This window comes from Pelodiscus sinensis, chromosome 1 (assembly GCF_049634645.1).
Source record: "Pelodiscus sinensis isolate JC-2024 chromosome 1, ASM4963464v1, whole genome shotgun sequence".
NCBI lineage: Eukaryota > Metazoa > Chordata > Testudines > Trionychidae > Pelodiscus > Pelodiscus sinensis.
The window spans coordinates 116,918,586-116,941,000 of record NC_134711.1 but is presented as its reverse complement, the minus strand read 5'-3'; the positions used below and the strand labels follow the sequence as shown (position 1 = coordinate 116,941,000).

Below are 22,415 nucleotides of genomic sequence, written 5' to 3'. Positions count from 1 at the left end.
AATGCAAACAGACACTACAGACACTTTTGTGGGACCACGTATGCTCCAGGTTGAGAGCCACTGTTCCCAGGTCTGATCCTGCAAAACCTTGCTCATGTGAATGGCACTCTAAAATCAACGGTGAGTAAAGTTAATCACAACAGAAAGCGTTTGCGGAATTCGACCCTTTGTACTTAATGGCAAGTAAAGTCCCTATCCATTTCTTAAAATACAATACCAACATCTATATTTATAGATTCTTACAAAAATGATGGCTGTACTAAAGGGTGTTACAAGGAAGAATGGAAATGTAAAGATTAGGAATTATAGGTAGAGTGACAATCTCTGACCTGGATCTGTTGCTGAAGAAGGTTAATTTTGTGTTGCTGCTGCAGGAGCTGCTGCTGTTGTCTTGCAATCTGTCGAGAAATTGCAAATTGTACAGTGGAATTGTTACATAGGAATTTGCCCACTTTCTTGACACCATTCTATTAAGCTAATGACATTGTGGGTCGCAGCAGCTGGGTGTGCTACATTTGTATACCACGATAGAGCCAGTTCACGAAAAAATGAAGATCGACAACAACTTTGTGGGAAAGTGGGACAGATTTATACATGAGCCCCTTCTCCTTAACCAATTTCTAGAAACGTATTCCCACAGGTCTTAACGAATACTACCACTCTGTGGCAACAGAAAAACATTTGGGGGAAGATATCAAATAGGAAGAGGAGAGAGGAGCAAAGGAGAGAGTATTTCTATAGCACCTACCAGTCAAGGATTTCCAAGAGCTTTACAAATATGAAGCCCAGGAGAACGCATTATTGTCTACATTTTATTGATAGAGAAAGACAGGCACTGAGAAATTGGAACTTGGTTTGGGGCAATTCATTTAACCTCTTAATCCAGAAAAACCATGGATAGAACCCAGGAGTCCTCAGTTGGTATAAGTTAGCATCGCTCCAAACATCTTCACTATAAGTGCCAATTAACACCAGCTGAAGATCTGATCCCAAGTCTCCTGATTCAAAGTCCTGTACATTTATCACAAGACCATCTTTCCCCCTCAACGGAGTAAGGCAAGGTGACTGTGGGACTCTGAACAAATCCTATTTACAATTACTGAGACAGTACAAAAAAGTTCTGACTCAAAGACTACATCTACAGTATAGCCACAGGTGTGATTTCTGCAGCATATGTAGGTGTTCCAGGCTAGCTCTAGTCTATCTAGCCCACTAAAGATGCAAATGAAGACACTGCAGTATAAGCTGCACCACCAGCAGCACAAAGAAGCATGTACCAGGGGAGGTCAGATGGGCTTGTACAGTCCACACTGAACTTGTGCAGCCACATCTTCACTTCTAGATTTATCAGACTAGCTAGATAACTGCAAATCAAACCCTTGCTGCAGTATAGACAGACTTGAAGAGCTGACGGGAAAAAGTGCCTAATTTAAAACAGTATCTTTTTTAATTCCATGAGTTTTATTTCAAGTCATCAGAACATCTCCACTTTTACAAATTGCTAACAGAGCCTTGAAAGCATTGTTGGAGTGTTCTTCCCCTGATAGAACTCTCAACTACTTTTCGAGGGGAGAATTCATGAGCTTCTTCCCCAAATAAAGGTCTAATGCCCTTTATTAAACTAATAGCATACAAAACACACCTATCAGGAGGTGACTTGATAGCAGTGATGAAAGTAACTTAACATTTCTTATAGATACTGTCCTATTGCAACTTGGGTCCCTGCCAATCCTTTAAATCAGGGATGGGGAACCTAAGGTGCGGGGGCGACTTGCTGGATCTGACTCCTGAGGCTCATTAGGGAGCCCGTACTGGTGCTCCAGCCCTCCGCCACCCCACCACAGGGCTGGGGCATACAAAATCTACTAGGCAGGGCACCCCCAAAGCTCAGGTGTGTGATAGAGATGTTAACTAATTAATTTACTAGTTGAGTAGTTGACCGAATTTCCATTGACTAGTCGATAGGCACTTCCATGTTCCTCCTTTGAAATGTGCAAGAGCCCCACTGGGGGGGCTCATCCATTTCAAAGCTGGAATGCCACATGGAGCCCAGGGCCAGTGACAAGTCCCACTGACTCTGGGCTCCACATGGGCGCTTCCGCTTTGAAATGCACTAAAGCCCCAATGGAGGCTCTTTTGCATTTCAAAGTAGAAGAGCCAGCATGGAGCCTGGGGACAGAGGGGGACTCAGAGTCCCGCACTGGCTTGAGGGCTCCATGATGCGCTTCCTCTTTGAAATGCACAGAGCTCCCACTGGGGACTCTTGTACATTTCAAAGCTGTCATGCCATGGAGCCCAGGATCAGTTGGGGACTTCCCAGCTGATCCTGGGCTCCATGCAGTGCTGCCGCTTGCAGCGCCATACAGCTGAACCTGGGCTCCATGCGGAACCGCCTCTTTGAAATGCCACCGCAGCGTTTCAAAGGGGCAACACCGCACGGAGGCCGGGATCAGCTGTGTGGTAGTGCCCCTTTGAAACACCGCTGCACTTTCAAAATGGCAGCACTGCACAGAGCCCAGAACTCCAGGCTCTATGTGGCGCTGCCACTTTGAAGTACCTCCCTCTTTGCCTCCTCTTCCTGCCTCTATCTGATAGAAGCAACAAGTAGGAGGGGGGGAGCAACTGGTCAACTATCCTGTCAACTATTGGACACACAACAAGGATTTTGATCGTATAGGTTTGTTTGTTTGTTTGTTTGGGCATTCTTTCTCTACTCTCGTTTTCTCTTTTGGATTATTCAGTGGCATTAAAACAATAGCCACCTCTACAGGTAGGAGTACACCTTCTGTCTTGATGGACGTCTCCCCACAAAGATAATACCAATGATGCCTCTCCATCCATGTCTGTATACCAGCAGCAATGTGAAAGGACTACTACTCCAATGAATTAGTCATTTCTCCTGCTGTCCCTCAATTTACTTTTTCTTCTGTGGGCTTTTTTTGATTCAAGAGATGGGAGTTCCACAGAACAGCTCAGCTGCAATATGTAGCACAAAGGATGAATTTTTAACAGTCCAAGCATCAGGAAATACAAAGACATAGCTCCCACGACAACCATAATTCCTCTTGTGCATAATGCAGTGTTTTCTATTGTATGTTGTCAACTAGTATGCAATATTATATACAGGCAATGTAGTGCAGTTACCATAGTTATGGCAATAATTAATGAATTTCCAAACTTTGGAGAATTTTAAATAAGTCACACAGGTTTTTTTCTTTAATTTTCTGTTTTTTTAAAAAATAAGAAAGAGCTGTAATTGATCACACATTCAAATAAATGCACTGTTTTCCCATGTTTACGGGAAATACATTCAAGAAATAACATATGGAATGTCTAACCCATCAAATAAATACAAATCTGTTTATTTCAATATGCAGAATTCTATAGCTAAACATACATTTCAGACATAGTATATCTGGGTAGCAGCACTCATCGCGCACTTCAGGCATGATTTTAAGCCAGGTATCTTTTTATCTTCAATTTTTGTGTACATAAAGCTAGGTAGACACATAAATGGGCCTCTACTTTTGTGAAATTTTTAAACCTAGAAAAAATATTGGAAAAAGGGATGGTTTTGCACGTAAATTCTAACATATGTAGATATGGATAAGTGTGAACACTCATTTGTGCATGTAAAGTGCAGAAGCATTTGTGAAGGCTGAAAATCAGTCTCATAAATGGGGAAGAAAAATATTACAGTGGTTCACTCGTTTATATTTTATGTATTTCTCATTCAGTTCTTTTCAAACTTCATAAATGGCACTTTGTATTGGCACTATGCTAGCTAATGGCCACATTTTGCTTTGTTATACATAACCAACTTCACTGGCTTAAAGACATATTCTTTGGGGCTGATTCTGTGATTTTATTTGAACTCATAAAATAAGTTTTTGAAATGTTTGTCTCTCAAAATATTGGGACAATTATTCTACAAGTAGGAAGTCACCATTTTAAACTCCCCTCCTCAAATCAAAATAATGGTTCTATATACTTTTGCTTGACTTTCCACACCTCAAAAGAAAAAAAAATCTGGGCCAAGAACAATCTTGAGAAATGTCAACCCTCAAAGATAAACTAATGGAAAGGTAAACCTAATGAATAGGAACTTAGAATGAAATTCGCTAAAATGATCACTCACCTGTTCCTGTTGCTGCTTAGCCAGCTCCATTTGCTGGCGTTGTTTCTCAATTTGTGATGCAGCCAGTTTCTTCTGTTCATCATGAGCTGCTAGCAGCTGCTCCCGCAAACTGGTCAGCTGATTGATCATGCCCATGAGCTGCCTTTCCTTCTCAGCTAGGCTTTCTGGAGTCCCTGGGCATCACAGAGTGACAAGAGAGAGAGAAATGAGAGCTGGGTAATTTTAAATGGCAGTCTTAGTATAAACAAAATTTCAGTATATGCAAAATGGCAATTGCATTGCTCTGGAACAACTAGGGATATACATTTCACAGAAAAATGAGATGGGAAGGATGATTAAGGCACCCTTCAATTCCCTGCTCTATCACAATTTTCTTGTGTAGCTGAGGAAGTCACTTATTTATTTTCTCTGTGCCTCAGTTACCTATCCTTAAAACTGGAGTTAATAATATTTCCTTTCCCTGCTCCCTCCGCCCCTGCTTTTTCTTTCATCATGGCGAAACATTTCCGTGAAAAGTTTCAGATTTTCAAAGTTGTTTACATTTCACAGGCTGCACAATCAACTGTTTTGAAAATGTTTCTGTCAAAAGCAGATAATCCACATTTTCTGTTTACAGAAAACCCACTACCTTGTGAGGTAGGTATTACCATCCCCACTGTACAAACGAGCACACTGAAGAACAGAAGTGCTATCCACATTTGATTTTTAATCCTTTTTTCCCTCTATACTACTCCAGCGCAGGCCAGCTGCCAGCATTCTAGCTGCCATGTCACCCCACTCTGCTCTGCTCAGCTCAGGGTTAAATGATCGACTGGTTAAAATGCCAATAGCTGCTATCCTGGTTGCTGCTACCTCAATGAGAATTTTTTGAAGTCTGGTGTAGAGTGGAAATAGCTAAGAGGTTGAGGCACTTGCCATCATTAACCCAATTTGCTTGCTATGTTATTTTACAAACACCAGATTTCTATTATGTACAAGTGCTCTAGAAATATGTTCTGCTCGTGCTTTCCCAGAAACAGGCACCAATTGCCACCATCCAATTTTTCCCCCCACAGCAGGTTTCCTTTTTCCCAGAGGAGGCAGACTGAGAAGGGATCTGGAGAGGATGTAGTAAGAGCCCCACCGATCACAGAGAAATAAAAATGTTCTAATAAAAAATGATGTATAGAACAATGGCACTTTTGCCATTAATTGAAAAGATGATCAATTGCAAAATAAAATATTTTCAGTGGGCAAGCTAACAGCAGCACCCACTAACACAACACAACTCCCATCTCTTATAGAAATCAGGACCCGGGAAGTTCCCACCCCAAAGCTTGAGGAAATGGTTAAGCTTTCTTTTAAATGCCTCTTTTTAAAACAGTCTGCTTTGGGGACAGCCCTGTCACACAAACCCTCCCAAATATGAGAAGTGCTCTGCTGCCAATGTCACCAACGCTCTCCAATTCAACAAAAGAAAAATTGGCGACTGTACGAACCATGCTCATAGCCAACTATCAGTCAGACATGAAAAGAGCTACTGGTAATAGCTCATTTAGTCCTCCCCCCTGCCAGTGCAGGAATGTTCCTGACAGTGTATTTACCAACACTCCCTGGATTGGATTTCAGAGATTGATAGATTCTAAGGTCACCTGACCTCCTGTACATGGCAGGCCACAGAACTTCCCCAGAATAAGTCACAGTGGAAACACATCTTGGTTTAAAATTATGTCAGTGATGGAGAAAACATCATAACCTTTGGCAAATTATTCAAATGGTTAATTATTCTCACTGTTACAAGTTTACATATTACTTCCAGTCTGGATTTGTCTAGCTTCAACTTCTAATCATAGGATTGTGTTATACCTGTCTCTGCTGAATTTAAGAGCCTGTAATTAAATACTTGTTCCCTATGGAGGTACTAACAGACTATTAAGTCAACCTTTAACTTTCTCTTTGGTAATCAGTTCGAGCTCCTTGAGTTTGTCACTGTAAGACAGGTTTTCTAATCCTTTAATTATTCTCGTGGTTCTTCTCTGAACCCTCTCCTCTTTATCAACATTCTTCTTGAATTGTGAGCACCAGAACGGGACACAGTATTCCCTTCCAAATGGTGGGTCATTTACTGCTTTCTTTGAAAGATGATTCCGCAATCTAAATACTGTACATGTCACCATTAGGAATATTTTTTGTGATATTTAGTTTAATTTAAATTAATTTATTTTTATCCAGTTCTCCCTGCAACACTCCTTCATTCCACTTTTACCGATACCAAACCTTTGAAGTACCTGTAGACAGTTATGTGCATCTGGGAAAATATATAGAGTCAGGCTTTTGGTACAAAGTTAATGTAACTTTATTTAACTTTCTTTAAAACCCCATAAGAAAACAGAGAGGTCTATGGAAAAATATTCTATCAATAGGAGACTATTTGCTAATGCTGTTAAAGGACCCATGGATATGGTGCAAACTTGAGAGATGCAATGAAACTGAAAATATATAACTTTTTAAAAATTCTGTTAAAACTTGAGAGAAAGAATGGAAGCTTATGGTAATGTACTAAGAGTGGAGGAGAAAAACACTTGTAATTTACAATTTTTACTTCAAACATCAAAGACAAAGCACTAGTTTAAGCCATGCATTTGCCATCTGAACATGCAATTATTTATAAGTGTCTATTACAACTCTTCCCTAGCTTTTTTCCCGCAGGATGTTCAGCTTTTCTAAGTAATACAAGTGAAATTATCTTAAAAGACTATGTTTGCCCAGAGATCTTAGCTGCAAAGAAACATTTAACATTTTGTATCACTGAAAAGAATTAATATAATAAATATTGTTTGATTTACATGGAGCTGGTTGAACACTGAAAAAAGTGTTTGCAAATATTTTATTCTAAATATTTACCGAGGGGGTGGCTGGGTGGGTGTATGTGTGGATTTGGCTACTTCTAAGCTAGAGACAGGCAAGAACAAATATTTATCAAATAACTTATTTGAAAAATATAGTGATATTTGTCAGACTCTCAACTAACATGATCTGATCAAGTAATATGAATTTACAGTTTGCCTTTCATTTGAGGCTCTCAACACACTCTGAAACATTAATTAAATCCCAAAACAACTCTTAGAATAGAGAAGTATTTCATGTGTGTAAATTGATAGACATATGGGTTAGTCAGTGGCAAAACAGTAAAGAGAACCCAGGAGTTCTCACTCCCAGTTCTGTATTCTAAATCTGGACTAAGAGACCAAACATCTCTTACTAGTGCCAATGAGATGAGTAACTACCTAATTTCAGACACATCTATACTTTTTTGAACTGTCTTAATCTCATTTAATTAATTCATGAGCAAAAAATCTCTCCCCAAGAGAAATGGACAACTTCATTCAAGTTGTAGAAACACAACTACATTAAATGGGCTCAGAGTTTGGATTTAAACATATTTCATACTGACCATCTAACCATTGTTAAAGAGCAACACATACTGGTCACTACCAATACATAGTCAACAAAAATCAACTTTTCTGTGTACCACATATTCATCTCTATATACTACACATTTTAGGTAATTTAGGTAATTACTTTGACAGTAAACTGACTTGGGGGAGAAGTTTAATAACATTAATAAATAAAAGTTGAATACAGGTTGCTCCTCTCTTAACCGGGACTCTCTGGTCCAGTAGGACCACAGATGTCTCAGGACCAGAGAGTCCCAGTGGAGGGCTGGTGGCTGAGTTCTCTGCAGCGGGGGCTAGAACCTAGTAGCGGGGCTGCCCTGTGGCAGTTTAATGGGAGCCCAGCAGCTGGGCTGCTGCCTGGTGGCGACACTGTGAGGGTTGGGGGGGAGGCAGTGGGGCTGGAGCCCAGCAGTGAAATTGGCGAGACCGTAAGGCAGTGGCGCCGCCCGGCAGCACAGCCAGGGGCCTGGCAGCCCCACTCCAGCAGCTGCCCGGCGGAACTAGAAGACAGTACAGCTGTCCCATGCCACCAGGAGCCTGACCACAGGGCTGCCTAGCAGCAGGGACAGGAACCTGGGAGTGGGGCTATTGCCTGGCGACGTGGCAAAGAGCCTGGCAGCCCCACTACCGCTCATGGAGCTGCTTGGCGAGGCTAGGAGGCAGCAGGGCTGTCTCCCAGTGGCACAGCAGGACCCAAGTAGGGGAAGCCTGGCAGTGGGGCTGTGCGTGTGGGGCTGCCAAGGCGGGGCCAGGAACCCTGTGTGCGGGGGAAGCCAGCGAGAAGGCTGGTAGCAAGGCCATGTCTGTGGGGGCCAGAAATGACCTTCCCTGGTCCAGCAAAATCCCTCATCTGCGACCAGTCCAGTCCCAAGGATGCCGGACCAAGGAGGTCCAACCTATATATAGATCATAATACTGCCTTTGAAAACTGACCCTCATACTCATTATAATTACTGCTCAAAATTAAAAAACAAACCAAAAAACCCCCAAGTACACTGCTATCTGGTCAAGAATAAGTCCTGATTTACATTGGGGAATTTGTCCTTAAAATTCTAACTGGTTTTAAAATTGATTCTACTACTTCATTTTAAATTTAGCCAGAGTTGTAGTGTAATCCAGGCTCCAGATGGTCTGAAATGCTGCTATTAAACCAATCTCAACACCTACTGAAAGTGGTTATGTAACTGGATGTAACAACTCAAAAACATATTCCCTTCATGTGCATGCCTGTTCTGCTGATCATGCAAAATGCATATGAGCAGAAAAAGTGACACTTTGTCCTATTTTCTACTATCAGCTCCTTAAAATGCAACAGATATTAAGGACTATGGACACTGCTGACACTGGCATTAAATGTGATTTCACTTTTTAAAGATTTTTAAAATTTACCTCAATATGATACGTTACTATATTACTAACTATGCAATGAAAGGCACTGGTGAGGCAGCTGCAAAGCCATGCAAGCCTCCAGAATTTTTACAAAAAGCTCTCAATATTGCTAACATCAGTGAAGCTAGTAGCAATGTTGGGAACCCTAGTGTGGATAGATTGTCAGCCCAAGCAGCAACTTCCAGCAGCTCGCATGTTAAACGTGCTCAGATGATTGAATTAAAAATGGCCCTGACTGTTGGTGACTATGGTAGTCTATACTATTCATTCTTTCTTTACATGATGTTAGCGGTTGAAGTCTACGCCATTGTTTAGTGATTAGAAAAATGGAACAGCCCATTCTGGCAATGTACGAATTGACAATGAGTTAGACTATTTCATACAAATACTGAAAAGGAGAAGGAAAGTAGCCTAACAATGACTGCCCTTAAAATTACACTGAATCACCATCAATTCCATACCAAATGCGCATTTTATGTTTAACAAAGCCTTTTAACCACCAGGCCCACCTGTCGTTCAGGATATACTGCTCTAGGTGAACACACTGTTCTCATTGTTCCATAGCACTGCAGTGGCACAATGTGGATTTTCCACAAGGAACTTTATCAAACAAGCTCACACACATATAGACATCAAAGCAAACCCCAGGACTAGTTGTGGATACAAGTGAAGGCCCAAAAGCAAACACTTTCCAGACCCCCTCACTTTATTTTCTACTAGCATGAAGAAAAGGACTGTGAACAACACAGATTTGTGGACACAGTCACAACAGTCACAGTGGGCAGCACTAATGAAGGATTAAGTTAATGCTATTCTGCAAGGTTAAATCTATATTTCACCCCAAATTGACACTATCCACAATATTGCTTAGTACTAAAAATTGTTCCTGGAATGTGACATAAATTATTACACACTTTCAGCTCTGACACTCAGTCTGAGACTGGTAGTAGCAGTGACATTTTCATGTGCATTAAAGAGAGGACACGTGTAAGACCAAGTAAATGGAGAACCCCATCATATTAATGTAAAACAGAACAAGCAGAAGGTTGAAACTGGTTTTAGATACAGCAGCAAAAATATTTAATTTTACTTTCCTTGGAAACATAACTCTAACTGGGATAACCATGACATTTCTTTAGTCAAATAAGCCTTAGCTAATGATGAACAAATGACCAGAATTTACACATATACCCATCTGCCAGCTACCCTCTAGGACAAAGGGAAAACGGGTGAAGAGAGCTGGAAACATTGCAGCATGGTTTTGTATAATCTCTGTGACACTGTTAAATAACTAGAAACATTATCAATCAGAGGTACAGGAGCAAAAATAGTACAGACAGTTAAACTTATCCCCTGAGTCAGTTTACTATCAAAGTAATTACCTAAATAGCTTTTGAATTGTCAGTGTCTGTCTTTCAAAGAAAATCAAAGAAAACAATGTGCTAGTATAAAGCTTGGCAGACATAATTACATTGTATTATGTTCATATCATAAAACATAGTTATTGTTTTAAAAAATCAAATCCAGGGGAACACATGGAAAAAATCCATTAAACGGGAATAGCCATTTTTTCAAGATGTTCTACGTAGCTCAAGTAGTGCAACGTTTGATTCGCTGTAATAATACAGCTTATATAGTACAGAGCTCTTGTTATCTTCAAAGCACTTTAAAACAATAATTAATAATCCTTTTGAAGCCCCAAGCAGGCAGGTAAGCATCATTATCCCTTTTTAACACTTTTTTAAACATGGGAAAACTAAGGCTTAAACTGAGGTTAAGTGACTTGTATGTGGTCACACTTAACTATATTGACTGTAAGTAGTCTCATTGGTCAAAAACAGGTCCCACTGGAGTCAATGGCAAAACTCCTACTGAGTTTAACAGGACTAACATTTCACCCAATGAATTTAATGGTAGCACATGCCATTTCTAGTATTAAGCACTTATGTAAACCTTTGCTAGGCCAGGCATTAATCATGTGGGCACTATCTAAAGAGAACCGTGAATACAGCCCATATCTACCCTATACAACCAACCTAGTTAGAGGAACAAGTTATAAAATAGTTGTCCTTTAACTTTAACCTGGACACAACCATGGTAAACTAGTTAAAACCATGGTCATGTCCAGGGGGCTTTAGCTCAGTTATGTGAATATTTTTGAGTGAAGATGAGCCTTTCATTTAGGTACAATGCTTTACAAACATTACATTTATATATTTGGGGGGAAATAATTAAATCCTATAGTCTTTGCATTGTCCCAGCCCACCTCAGCATCAACAGGAGTTATGTCCAAGTCTGGCTAAAAATTCAGGATTGGACTCCATTTAAATAGACTTTGTTGCCTTGACATTTTTCCTCCTCCTTCCTCATCACGGAGAATGCAAAACAAACAGCATAAATTGTGAAGCGTATATTCAATGTTTTGTTTTTCCCATTTTAGCAGTCTTAGGTGTGGCTACAAACATACAGGGATTTATTTCAAACATATGGGCCCAATTCTGTACTTATTTGCACCCTATCCAAATCCACTAAAGCCAATCATATTGCACTTGGTATAAGTCATCTTCAGATTTGATGCATTAATTTTACCTTAATTATGTTCCTTTGAAATCATAGTGTTAAAGCCTGATAGTATGCATTAAAAATGGGAATATTCTTTCCTTGATCCATGCATAGAACTGCTATTGACGTCAACATCAGTTTTGTATGTGGGGCGATGGAAAGTTTAAGTTATGCTCTATCCAGAAATCTATCCAGAAACCTGTCTTAACAGACATAACTGGCTGGGGTGAGTATGGATTTTAAATATCTTTTTTCTGTCTTCAACCACAAATTTTTAACATTGCAAGTCATTGATTAACCAAATTTATTAATGCTATATCACTGCTGTACGTTTGTGAGTTGTGCGACTGTGTTTGTACATGCACACAAATCCCCTGTATGATTCTAATACTATGGACATAGTAACAATGAGTATTTACTTTGAACTGGAATAAAGATTGTCAAGCAAGTGACTGGAGTTCCCAGGACATAAAAAATTGAAAACTGGTATTTGAGCCAACTTCAGTACAAGGTGGTCACCATTACTTTGCAATGCATGTCTAAAATATACAGCTACCTACCGTATTAAATTAATTGATTACATCTGACTGATAAGGGAAATCAGCTTAATAGAAGGAAACATCTTGATTGATTTGTACTAGCTGAGCCACAGCTCTACTTGTCTATTTATAGTTTTCTGTAATATATTTTCTTCCATATTTTGACAAATAACAACCTAGAAGGTGGATATTCATCTTGAGTTACATATGTACTATCTGAAGCTTTTAGCGTTCAAGAAAGATGACTCAGACTGAACTAAAAGATTTGACAAACGATAATCTGTAGCTATTGTTACCTTCAAGAATGAATATTCTGTAGGGATAAAGACATAGCCTTGTGCACAGTAGCACATTTTGAAACAGACCAGCACATTGCCCATTGTGCAATGCTAGAAATTAGTCCTCAGTGAATATTCAGTGTTAGCTGTTATAAAAGTTTTGGTATAACAGGCTGCAAGAAAAGCTCAGTATTTAACGAGTTTAGTTATTTACTGTCAAGGTTACAAAACGAATAGACAGTATTATACTAGGACTACTTCTCAGAAACTGTACATTTTTCCACCATCCAGGCACACGGTGTGACTATATTAGCTGGTTCAGGTTTTGAATTTTATGCAGCGGCAAAAGACAAACCCAGGAGAGAGAGAGCGCTCTGTGAGTGTGTGTGTGTGTGTGTGTGTGTGTGTGTGTGTGTGTGTGTGTGTGTGTGTGTGTGTGTGTGAGAGAGAGAGAGAGAGAGAGAGAGAGAGAGCATGAGCGAGCACAGACATGAATATTGATATTATCTATATTATATATAATATATTATATATAATAGAATATGCGTGTGAGTGCATGCACACACACACATTTTGTGCTGAGTTTGTCGATTGCTGCTGCATAAAATTCATATATATTTATATATATACAGGCAGTCCCCGGGTTACGTACAAGATAGGGACTGTAGGTTTGTTCTTAAGTTGAATTTGTATGTAAGTCGGAACTGGTACATATTGTGGGGGAAACTCTAGCCAAACATTTCTCCAGAGCTCAGTTTTAGTCTCCCACACCTCACTTCCCTCAGTCCTTTATTCTCAAGCTGAGGTGTCTGCTGAGAAAAGCCGCTCTGCGTCTCCCTGGTCTGCTGGGGGGGGGGGGGGGCGCTAGCTTCGCGTCTCCCTGGTCTGCTGGGGGGAAGCAGCTAGTGCGGGGTTGCCTCACCCCATTTGTAAGTAGGGATCCGATGTAAGTCGGATCCATGTAACCCAGGGACTGCCTGTATATATACACACACACACACATGCACGCACACATATATGTTCCTTTGACAGACTGTTATTTGTAGCTCAGGACATTAATCTCTATAAACTCATCTATGAGGAACTTTTAGCTCAAAAAGGACATGAGACTTAGCTCTCTTCCCCCTTATCCCCTTTTTACTGAACACTCTGAAAGGCATTTAAATAGAGCAGTTAGTCCTTCACATGTTCAAACAAAGTAAAGCTACTGCCTTTTGCTATTTAAATTAATTCAAATGTAGACTATTTCCCCCTCTATTAATAATCACTTTTTAAAAAATGAGAGGCCTTCAGTTAAATGGGATTTGATTTTTATTTATTATGAGTCATAATGCTTATTCAGAGAAAATGCTAAAATAGCCCAGTGCAGCTTGAAAGCAATATTTTAGTTACTTTATCACAAAGCTCTGGGTTTTAATATTTTTAGACATTTTAATAGTATCTTCTTCAATCCTCTTTGGTGGCTTCTTCCCAAGACACTGCCACTTCTATTATTTGGCCTAACATCCCCCTTTAGGGACAAATGAGAATAGCTCCCTCCAGCCACAGCGTTCATTTCAGTTTTTCAGTTCTCTTGAAAGCAGCACTGTGTTGGTGTGACTTGACTGGCACACTCTCTGCTGCTTTGCTGGGTCAGAGTATCAAACTGTATTGCGAACAACCTCCCCTATTTCAGCAGCTGCCAAGTTTTCTCTTAAACTTAGGTTTCCCAGTGTGCTTCCTGGGCAGGTTCCTCCCTCCAACAAGCTTGGAAGATCAGCACAGGGCTAAAGCTCACTGTCAGCAAATGTGTAGTATTAAATAAACAAACAAACAGAGAGACGATGATACCAAGTAGGTTGCAATAAATATTGAATTTATCATACTTAAGAAGCCAAGCACCACACATATCTGATCTCCTAGGGTATGTCTACACTGCCACCCTAGTTCGGGTGGCTAATGTAGGCATTCAAAGTTGCAAATGAAGCCCAGGATTTAAATATCCCGGGCTTCATTTGCATCTTGCCGTGCGCCGCCATTTTTTAAATCCGCCTTAGTGCGGACTCCGTGCCCATGGCTACACGCAGCTCCGAGTAGGTAGTTTGAATTAGGCTCTCTAATTGGAACTACCAGTACACCTCGTTCCAATTAGAGAGCCTAATTCGAACTACCTACTCCGTGCTGCGTGTAGCCGCGGGCACGGAGTCCGCACTAAGGGGGATTTAAAAATGGCGGCGCCTGGCAAGATGCAAATGAAGCCCAGGATATTTAAATCCCGGGCTTCATTTGCAACTTCGAATGCCTACATTAGCCACCCTAGTTCGAACTAGGGTGGCAGTGTAGACATACCCCTAGAGACTTAAGGCTCTCTCTCACCATCCTTCTCCTATTCCACACATCACTTGCTATAAAAAAGAATACCACAGTTCTACATCTGACACAAAAAAGCAAACATTTTTCAAATGATAACTTGCAAATGCAAATTCAGACAGCTATGAAGGGAATGATCAGCTTTCACACATCTCCTAGGGATCTGTGCTTTGTTAGAGGTTTAAACTCAGTTTTTGCCCAATAAATAATCCTCCCCTCCTTCCTTCCCACATTTAAACATGGAATCCTTTGCACTCTTTTCTTCAATTTACAGATTACAGATCCAATGTGTCATTCACTGGATTACTGCTCATAACCTGAGCACTACCCCAAGCTTACTTGTCTGCAACTTGTCCAGTGTTGCTTAAATGGAATTATCTGTCACAATCCATATACTGAATCTGCATAGCCCACTTATCTCAAGATTCTGTGTGTCACCTAACAGATTATCCGTTTTAATCCATACATTGAATCTACATAACATATGTCTTTAATTCACAGACTCTGATGAGCTATAGTATCACTGAATGGATTATTTCTCTTAATCCATTATTGGCAGTCATAAAACTGTTTCACTGACTATACCCTTATGCCCTGACTTTACTACACACAAGTCTTCATCAGACACAGATTTGTCATATATCAAACGGTTTAAGATAAATATCAGTACAGGTATTTCATATAACATGGAACAGAGCTCTCTGCTTAAAAATAAATGTCTATGTCATGTATAGAGTCAGACATATACTGGTTTAGTGCATTAAGATTTAGGCATGGTGGGTTAATTCTGCTCTCTACTATGCTCCTTTAAGTGTGAAGTTACTCCACTGGAGCTGTCCTTCTTTCAAACTGCTGTAGGCCTAACATGCCCCAATGACTCTATTTTTTTACATGAGTTCACTAGAGTTGTTTGGGGACTATATGATACAATACAAAAGCAGAGCCAGACTTGCCCAGAATTTCAGAAATTCAGGCATGACAGTTCTTAAACAATGTCTTCAATTCTGCAAGTAATCAAAGTCAGCAAGAGTTCAAGCAAAACTCATAGAATCATAGAATAATAGGACTGGAAGGGACCTCAAGAGGTCATCGAGTCCAGCCCCCTGCCCTCAAGGCAGGACCAAGCTCTGTCTACACCATCCCTGACAGATGTCTATCTAACCTCTTCTTAAATATCTCCAGAGAGGGAGATTCCACCACCTCCCTTGGCAATTTATTCCAATATTTGACCACCCTGACAGTTTGGAATTTTTTCCTAATGTCCAATCTAAACCTCCCCTGCTGCACTTTAAGCCCATTACTCCTTGTCCTGTCCTCAGAAACCAAGAGGAACAAATTTTCTCCTTCCTCCTTGTGACACCCTTTTAGATATTTGAAAACCACTATCATGTCCCCCCTTAATCTTCTTTTTTCCAAATTAAACAAGCCCAGTTCATGAAGCCTGGCTTCATAGGTCATGTTCTCTAAACCTTTAATCATTCTTGTTGCTCTTCTCTGTACCCTTTCCAATTTCTCCACATCTTTCTTGAAATGTGGCGCCCAGAACTGGACACAGTACTCCAGCTGAGGCCTAACTAGTGCAGAGTAGAGCGGCAGAATGACTTCACGAGTTTTACTTACAACACACCTGTTGATACAACCTAGAATCATATTTGCTTTTTTTGCAACAGCATCACACTGTTGACTCATATTCAACTTGTGGTCCACTATGACCCCTAGATCCCTTTCCACCATGCTCCTTCCTAGACAGTCGCTTCCCATCTTGTATGTATGGAACTGATTGTTTCTTCCTAAGTGGAGCACTTTGCATTTCTCTTTATTAAACCTCATCCTATTTACCTCTGACCATTTCTCTAACTTGCTAAGGTCATTTTGAATTATGTCCCTATCCTCCAAAGAAGTTGCAACCCCACCCAGTTTGGTATCATCTGCAAACTTAATAAGCGTACTCTCTATCCCAATATCTACATCATTGATGAAGATATTGAATAGTACAGGTCCCAAAACAGACCCTTGAGGAACTCCACTTGTTATCCCTTTCCAGCAGGATTTAGAACCGTTAACAACAACTCTCTGACTACGGTTATCCAGCCAATTATGCACCCACCCTATCTAAGTTATATTTGCCTAGTTTATCAATAAGAATATCATGCGAGATCATATCAAATACCTTACCAAAGTCTAGGTATATGACATCCACCGCTTCTCCCTTATCCACAAGGCTCGTTATCCTATCAAAGAAAGCTATCAGATTAGTTTGGCATGACTTGTTCTTCACAAACCCATGCTGGTTATTCCCTATCACTTTATTACCTTCCAAGTGTTTGCATATGATTTCCTTAATTACCTGCTCCATTATCTTCCCTGGGACAGACGTTAAACTGACTGGTCTGTAGTTTCCTGGGTTGTTCTTATTCCCCCTTTTATAGATGGGCACAATATTTGCCCTTTTCCAGTCTCTGGAATCTCCCCCGTCTGCCATGATTTTTCAAAAATCATAGCTAAAGGCTCAGATACCTCCTCTATCAGCTCCTTGATTATCCTGGGATGCATTTCATCAGGACCTGGTGACTTGCTGACATCTAACTTTCCTAAGTGATTTTTAACTTGTTCTTTGTGTATCCTATATTCTAAACTTACCCTCTCTCTGCTTGTATTCACTACGTTAGGCACACCTCTAGACTTCTCGGTGAAGACCGAAACAAAGAAGTCATTGAGCATCTCCGCCATTTCCAAGTTTCCTGTTACTGCTTCTCCCTCCTCACTAAGCAGTGGGCCTACCTTGTCCTTGGTCTTCCTCTTGCTTTTAATGTACTTATAAAAGGTCTTCTTGTTTCCCTTTATGCCTGTAGCTAGTTTGATCTCATTTTGTGCCTTTGTCTTTCTAATCTTGCCCCTGCATTCCCGTGTTGCTTGCCTATATTCATCCTTTGTTATTTGTCCTAGTTTCCATTTTTTATGTGACTCCTTTTTTATTTTGAGATCATGCAAGATCTCCTCGTTAAGCCAAGGTGGTCTTTTGCCATATTTTCTATCTTTCCTACACAGCAGAATTGTTTGCTTTTGGGCCCTTAACAACGTCCCTTTGAAATACTTCCAACTCTCCTCAGTTGTTTTTCCCTTCAGTCTTGCTTCCCATGGGACCTTACCTACAAGTTCTCTGAGCTTATCAAAATCTGCCTTCCTGAAATCCATTACCTCAATTGTGCTGGTCTCCCTTCTACCTTTCCTTAAGATCATGAACTCTATTATTTCATGATCACTGTCCCCTATACTGTCTTCCACTTTCAAGTTCTCAACTAGTTCCTCCCTATTTGTTAAAACCAAATCCAGAACAGTTTCTCCTCTGGTAGCTTTTTCAACCTTCTGAAACAGAAAGTTGTCTCCAATGCAGTCCAGAAACTTATTGGATAGCCTGTGCCCCGCTGTGTTAGTTTCCCAACATATGTCTGGATAGTTGAAGTCCCCCATCACCACCAAATCTTGGGCTTTGGATAGTTTTATTAATTGTTTAAAAAAGGCCTCATCCACCTCTTCCACCTGGCTAGGTGACCTGTAGTAGACTCCTAGCATGATATCACCCTCGTTTTTTACCCCTTTTAGCTTAACCCAGAGACTCTCTACACAGCTATATCCTACGTTCATCTCCACTTCAGTCCAAGTGTGTACATTTTTAATATACAAGGCAACCCCTCCTCCCTTTTTTCCCTGTCTGTCCTTCCTGAGCAAGCCGTACCCTTCCATACCAACATTCCAATCATGCGTCCCATCCCACCAGCTCAAACTTTTGTCATTCTCTAAACTCATTCAAAATTAGCTAAGTGGGAGGACAACATATCAAAATCCACTACCTTCTGGCAAATGGGAAATACATGAGGTTAACACAGAAGTCTTGAGTATGCTAGGAAATTTTCTCACCATAACTAATGCTGGTTGAAACCCAGTAGTGTTAGCATCACACTGGAAAGCCTAGTGTGGAAGGCCGCTGATGCTCTCACTGTACCTGCTCAGAGCTGGTCTAACCAGGATCCTGATGGGGTTACATTAGCTGAAACCTCATCTACAATAAGTCTTCCAACAATGTCAGCACTGGTGGAACTGAAATAACATTTTCCAAGTGTGGAGATGGTAGATTTGCACAAATTTAGGATTTGCAATATTTCACCATATTGGTCTATCCCAGTCATGCGCAACCTTTTTTGATCTGCGTCCCCTGCGCTGTAGGGGCCGCCAACTGCTGGGCCCAGCCCCTGGAAGGTCAGATCTAGATGCCACACCAGCGGGGCTGCCAACTGCCGGGCCCAGTCCCCGGCTGGCTGGATCTAAGCACCACGACCCCCCAGGAAGACATCCATGACCCCCTTGGGGGTTGCAACCCACGGGTTGCACATCACTGGTCTATCCGATATACTCCTTCTGCTTTATCCAATATTAATGCTATATGGAGGAAGACTACAACTCTCACTTTATACTGCATGGAAGCTAATGTGCTGTGCTGAACTGAGAGGAAATCTGACTTCTGTAAATGATCAGGTTTATCTCTGAAACTCATCCTGCTTCACTGCACCCAATAATGTATATTATCTATGATTAATCCAAGGGGATTTTCTGAGCCCATTTCCAATAATGGCAGATATAGAAAGTTTCTTTTAAAACATTTAATTCAATAGATATTTTAAATATTTTAAGCAGCTTAATTGCTTGGTGTTGGAAAAGGAATTAAAGTTCATCTTATATTGGAATTTAATTTAGTGTTCCATAGATTCTCTTGCTTTCAGCAGATTCAAAATTGTGTGACTTTCAAAATACGATCTCTTGGAAGTCTCTATCCTCAGGCTTGTACTTTTCTTCCACCCCCCCATTACTGCATATCTCCGCCCACCCACCCACCCACACACACCCACACCCACACTTGGTTAATTCAATTTACACACACACACACACACACACACACACACACACACACCAGAGATAGACTTGGTTAATTCAATTTTTATAGATATGGGTTCTGGAAGTCTACTGATATTTTAAATTATCCAGCAAATAATTAGGTTTCTCAGCACCTCTTGGAAGATGAGTAAGCATTGTATCTCCCATTGTAAAAATGAGTAAATTGAGAAAGAGATCTTAAAAGACTTGCTGAAAGTCACAGAACAAGTAAGCGAAAGAATTGAGATTAGAACTAAGGAATCCTGATGTAGTTTGTGGTTGCTCTAGCTAATGCAAATACTTCTCTACCTTTGGTAAAATATTACTGTTTGCTTATTTACAAGAAATAATAATTACATAAAAATAAAGATTCTTGCTAAATTCTACTCTTCCTCTGCTTTTTGTCTCTACAAGAGAATATAATTCAACGGTAATGATATAATCCTGACAAAAACAATAAGCAACTATTTGCTATACAAAATAGTTGGGCAAAACCTTTTGAGTCCTGTACATATTCCAGAGTATCCTAATAAAACTCTACTATTTGAGAACGTGTTTCCAAATATCACTAAAAGAGATTAAAAAAAATCCAGTTGCCAGGCCAAATATAGATATAGAGATCTAGATTTGGATCTATAGAAATTAATTTAAAACTTACAACTGAAAAACTATTAATAACCCCATGTTCAAAGAGCAGGAATAAAACATTACTTCTTTCCAGTACAATGCGCATGTGTGTGTGTATGTGTAAAACAGTTCAACTTGCACACCTTTCATGTCATCTCACTAAATACAGCTGCAGTACTGCTGACCTATTGTTGCTAGCCACTCATGGCTGCAGTGGCATGAAAACCACATTCCTGGGCACTAAATAATCAGCCTGCATGACCCCCCAAGAACCTGTAAGTCAAATTCATTTACCTCCAGAAGGCAACACTCTATTGTATCCTCCCTTCTTTCTAGCCACCTACAAACAATGGACAATAATTGCAACTGTCACTGCAGTCAGTAGGAAAAATAAACCAGCGCCTGTTTTCACAGCTTACTGCCAAACCTGATCCAAACACCTAATAACCATGCTCCCAGCCATAGAACCACAGTGCCACTAATGTGCATTGAGTGTGAGGCTTTGAACAAAACTATGAAACAATAACTCAACTTGTCTTCAAAGTATGAAATTTAAAAAACCAAAAAGTTAAAGCAAGAAATCTCTTCTTTGAGGCTGCGGTGTTGCTCCCCATCCTCTCCCTGCCCCCCAGGCAAGACTGAAAGAGCTGTTGAATTTCTTTCGTGTTAGCTTAAAGTTGCTACGGCTTTCATGTTTAACTTGTGAAGGGGAAAGAGAAAAAGGGAGAAAAAAGACTGCCCTCCAACAGAACAAGATCATAGGGATTTGGAAGAGACTGACTTCTTAGTACAGAGCATGCTTCAGAGTCTTTACTCAGTCCAAAGAGAGTGGAGGATCACAGGGAGTAATTTTTTAAAAAACTCCAGCATCTCAATGGTTAAAGAAGTTCCAGAGAACTGTATTGGCTACTGCAGCAACACAACACAGAAAGCTGAAATGAAAGCCCTCTACAGACCCTCAGCCTAAAAACTCATTAAAGATTACTCCTCAAGGATTTATCAGTCAGTTAACCCCACATTGTAGAGTAACTTGAATCATATTCATATTAGGGATGTTTAAATATCAGTTAACTGAATAGTTGATTAACCTCATGAATTCCTATCAGTTAGTCGACTATTCTTTAGTCCCTGGGAAGCCCTTGTCTGGGGGTGAGGGGTCTGAACTCCTGGACCCAGCGTGAGCTGGAACTGAGCAGGGCTACCTGCCTGCCTGGTTCCTAATACACTTTAAAGGCAGAGCCGCAGCGGGGGTAGGTTCAGGACCACGAGCAAGTTAGAACTGAGCCGGGCTGCTGGCCAGCTTGCTAAAAAATTTACTGGGAAGGGGTGGAGGGGAAATGCGTGTAGTCTATGTCATTAACCTATAAGCTTTTGCTTAATCAACTACATTATTATATCCCTAATTCATATACATCTTTATATATAAGAATCACGCATAAGATACTAGCTATAGCACTCTCTGGCCCATTGACTCATGCATATGGGGAAAGTGTGCTCAAGTGGTTTTGCATTTGCTAAGATTAAGGAAGGAACTCAAAATCTGGCTCACTTCTAATAAGTGTAATATCTCAGCCTGCCTGGTGCTGAAATATTGAGTTTTGTCATTAAGTTATCAAATAAGTGTAACAGATATACTTGGACTCATAAAAATGAGAGGCCCTTGCTAAGGAAGTTGGGGAAGCCAAAGGTATACTTTCCCCCATGTATAAGTCAGTGGACCAGAGCAAGCTAGTGCTGGTGGCTTATTTGTGACAAGCTGAAAGGAGCATATGAATAAAATACTAAGTTTTAGTGTAAACCTATGAATTATTCTCTAAGAGACTGCCTTTTAGGATTCAAGTGAATTGCCAGCTTTTCTTTCAACATTTTACTGTATGTTTTACTGAGTGTCATTGTGCACTGTGAAATAGGTCCTTAAAAACATCTGGAGTAAGTTTTTGGGAATTTCTCTGAATAAGGACTTCAGGGTTTGCCTCAACACAGGTAACACAACTGTGGAAAACTAGGTCTATTAAAAAATAAATTGAACTTAATTCAGATCTCACACCATTTTACACTGGTATATTCTTTTTTATTTTAATGGAGCTGCTTTGGATTTACATTGATGTAAGTGGTGCAAGACATGTTCTAGTTCAAACAGGAATCAACTTGGGGAAGTTGTGTGTCA

At 40.4% G+C, this 22,415-nt stretch overlaps 1 protein-coding gene across 12 annotated transcripts in view; it reads right to left on the bottom strand.

The window, feature by feature from the left end:
- The window catches only part of SOX5 (SRY-box transcription factor 5), an 897,303-nt gene that overhangs the window by 191,978 nt on the left and 682,910 nt on the right, over nucleotides 1–22,415 (bottom strand). For all 12 annotated transcript variants that reach the window (XM_075898182.1, XM_075898188.1, XM_075898174.1 and 9 more), the window contains 2 exons: nucleotides 4,139–4,311; nucleotides 330–398 (listed from right to left, as the gene is read on the bottom strand). In XM_075898182.1, the coding sequence (XP_075754297.1) occupies nucleotides 330–398; nucleotides 4,139–4,311 (242 nt within the window). The remainder of the gene's footprint in view (nucleotides 1–329; nucleotides 399–4,138; nucleotides 4,312–22,415) is intronic.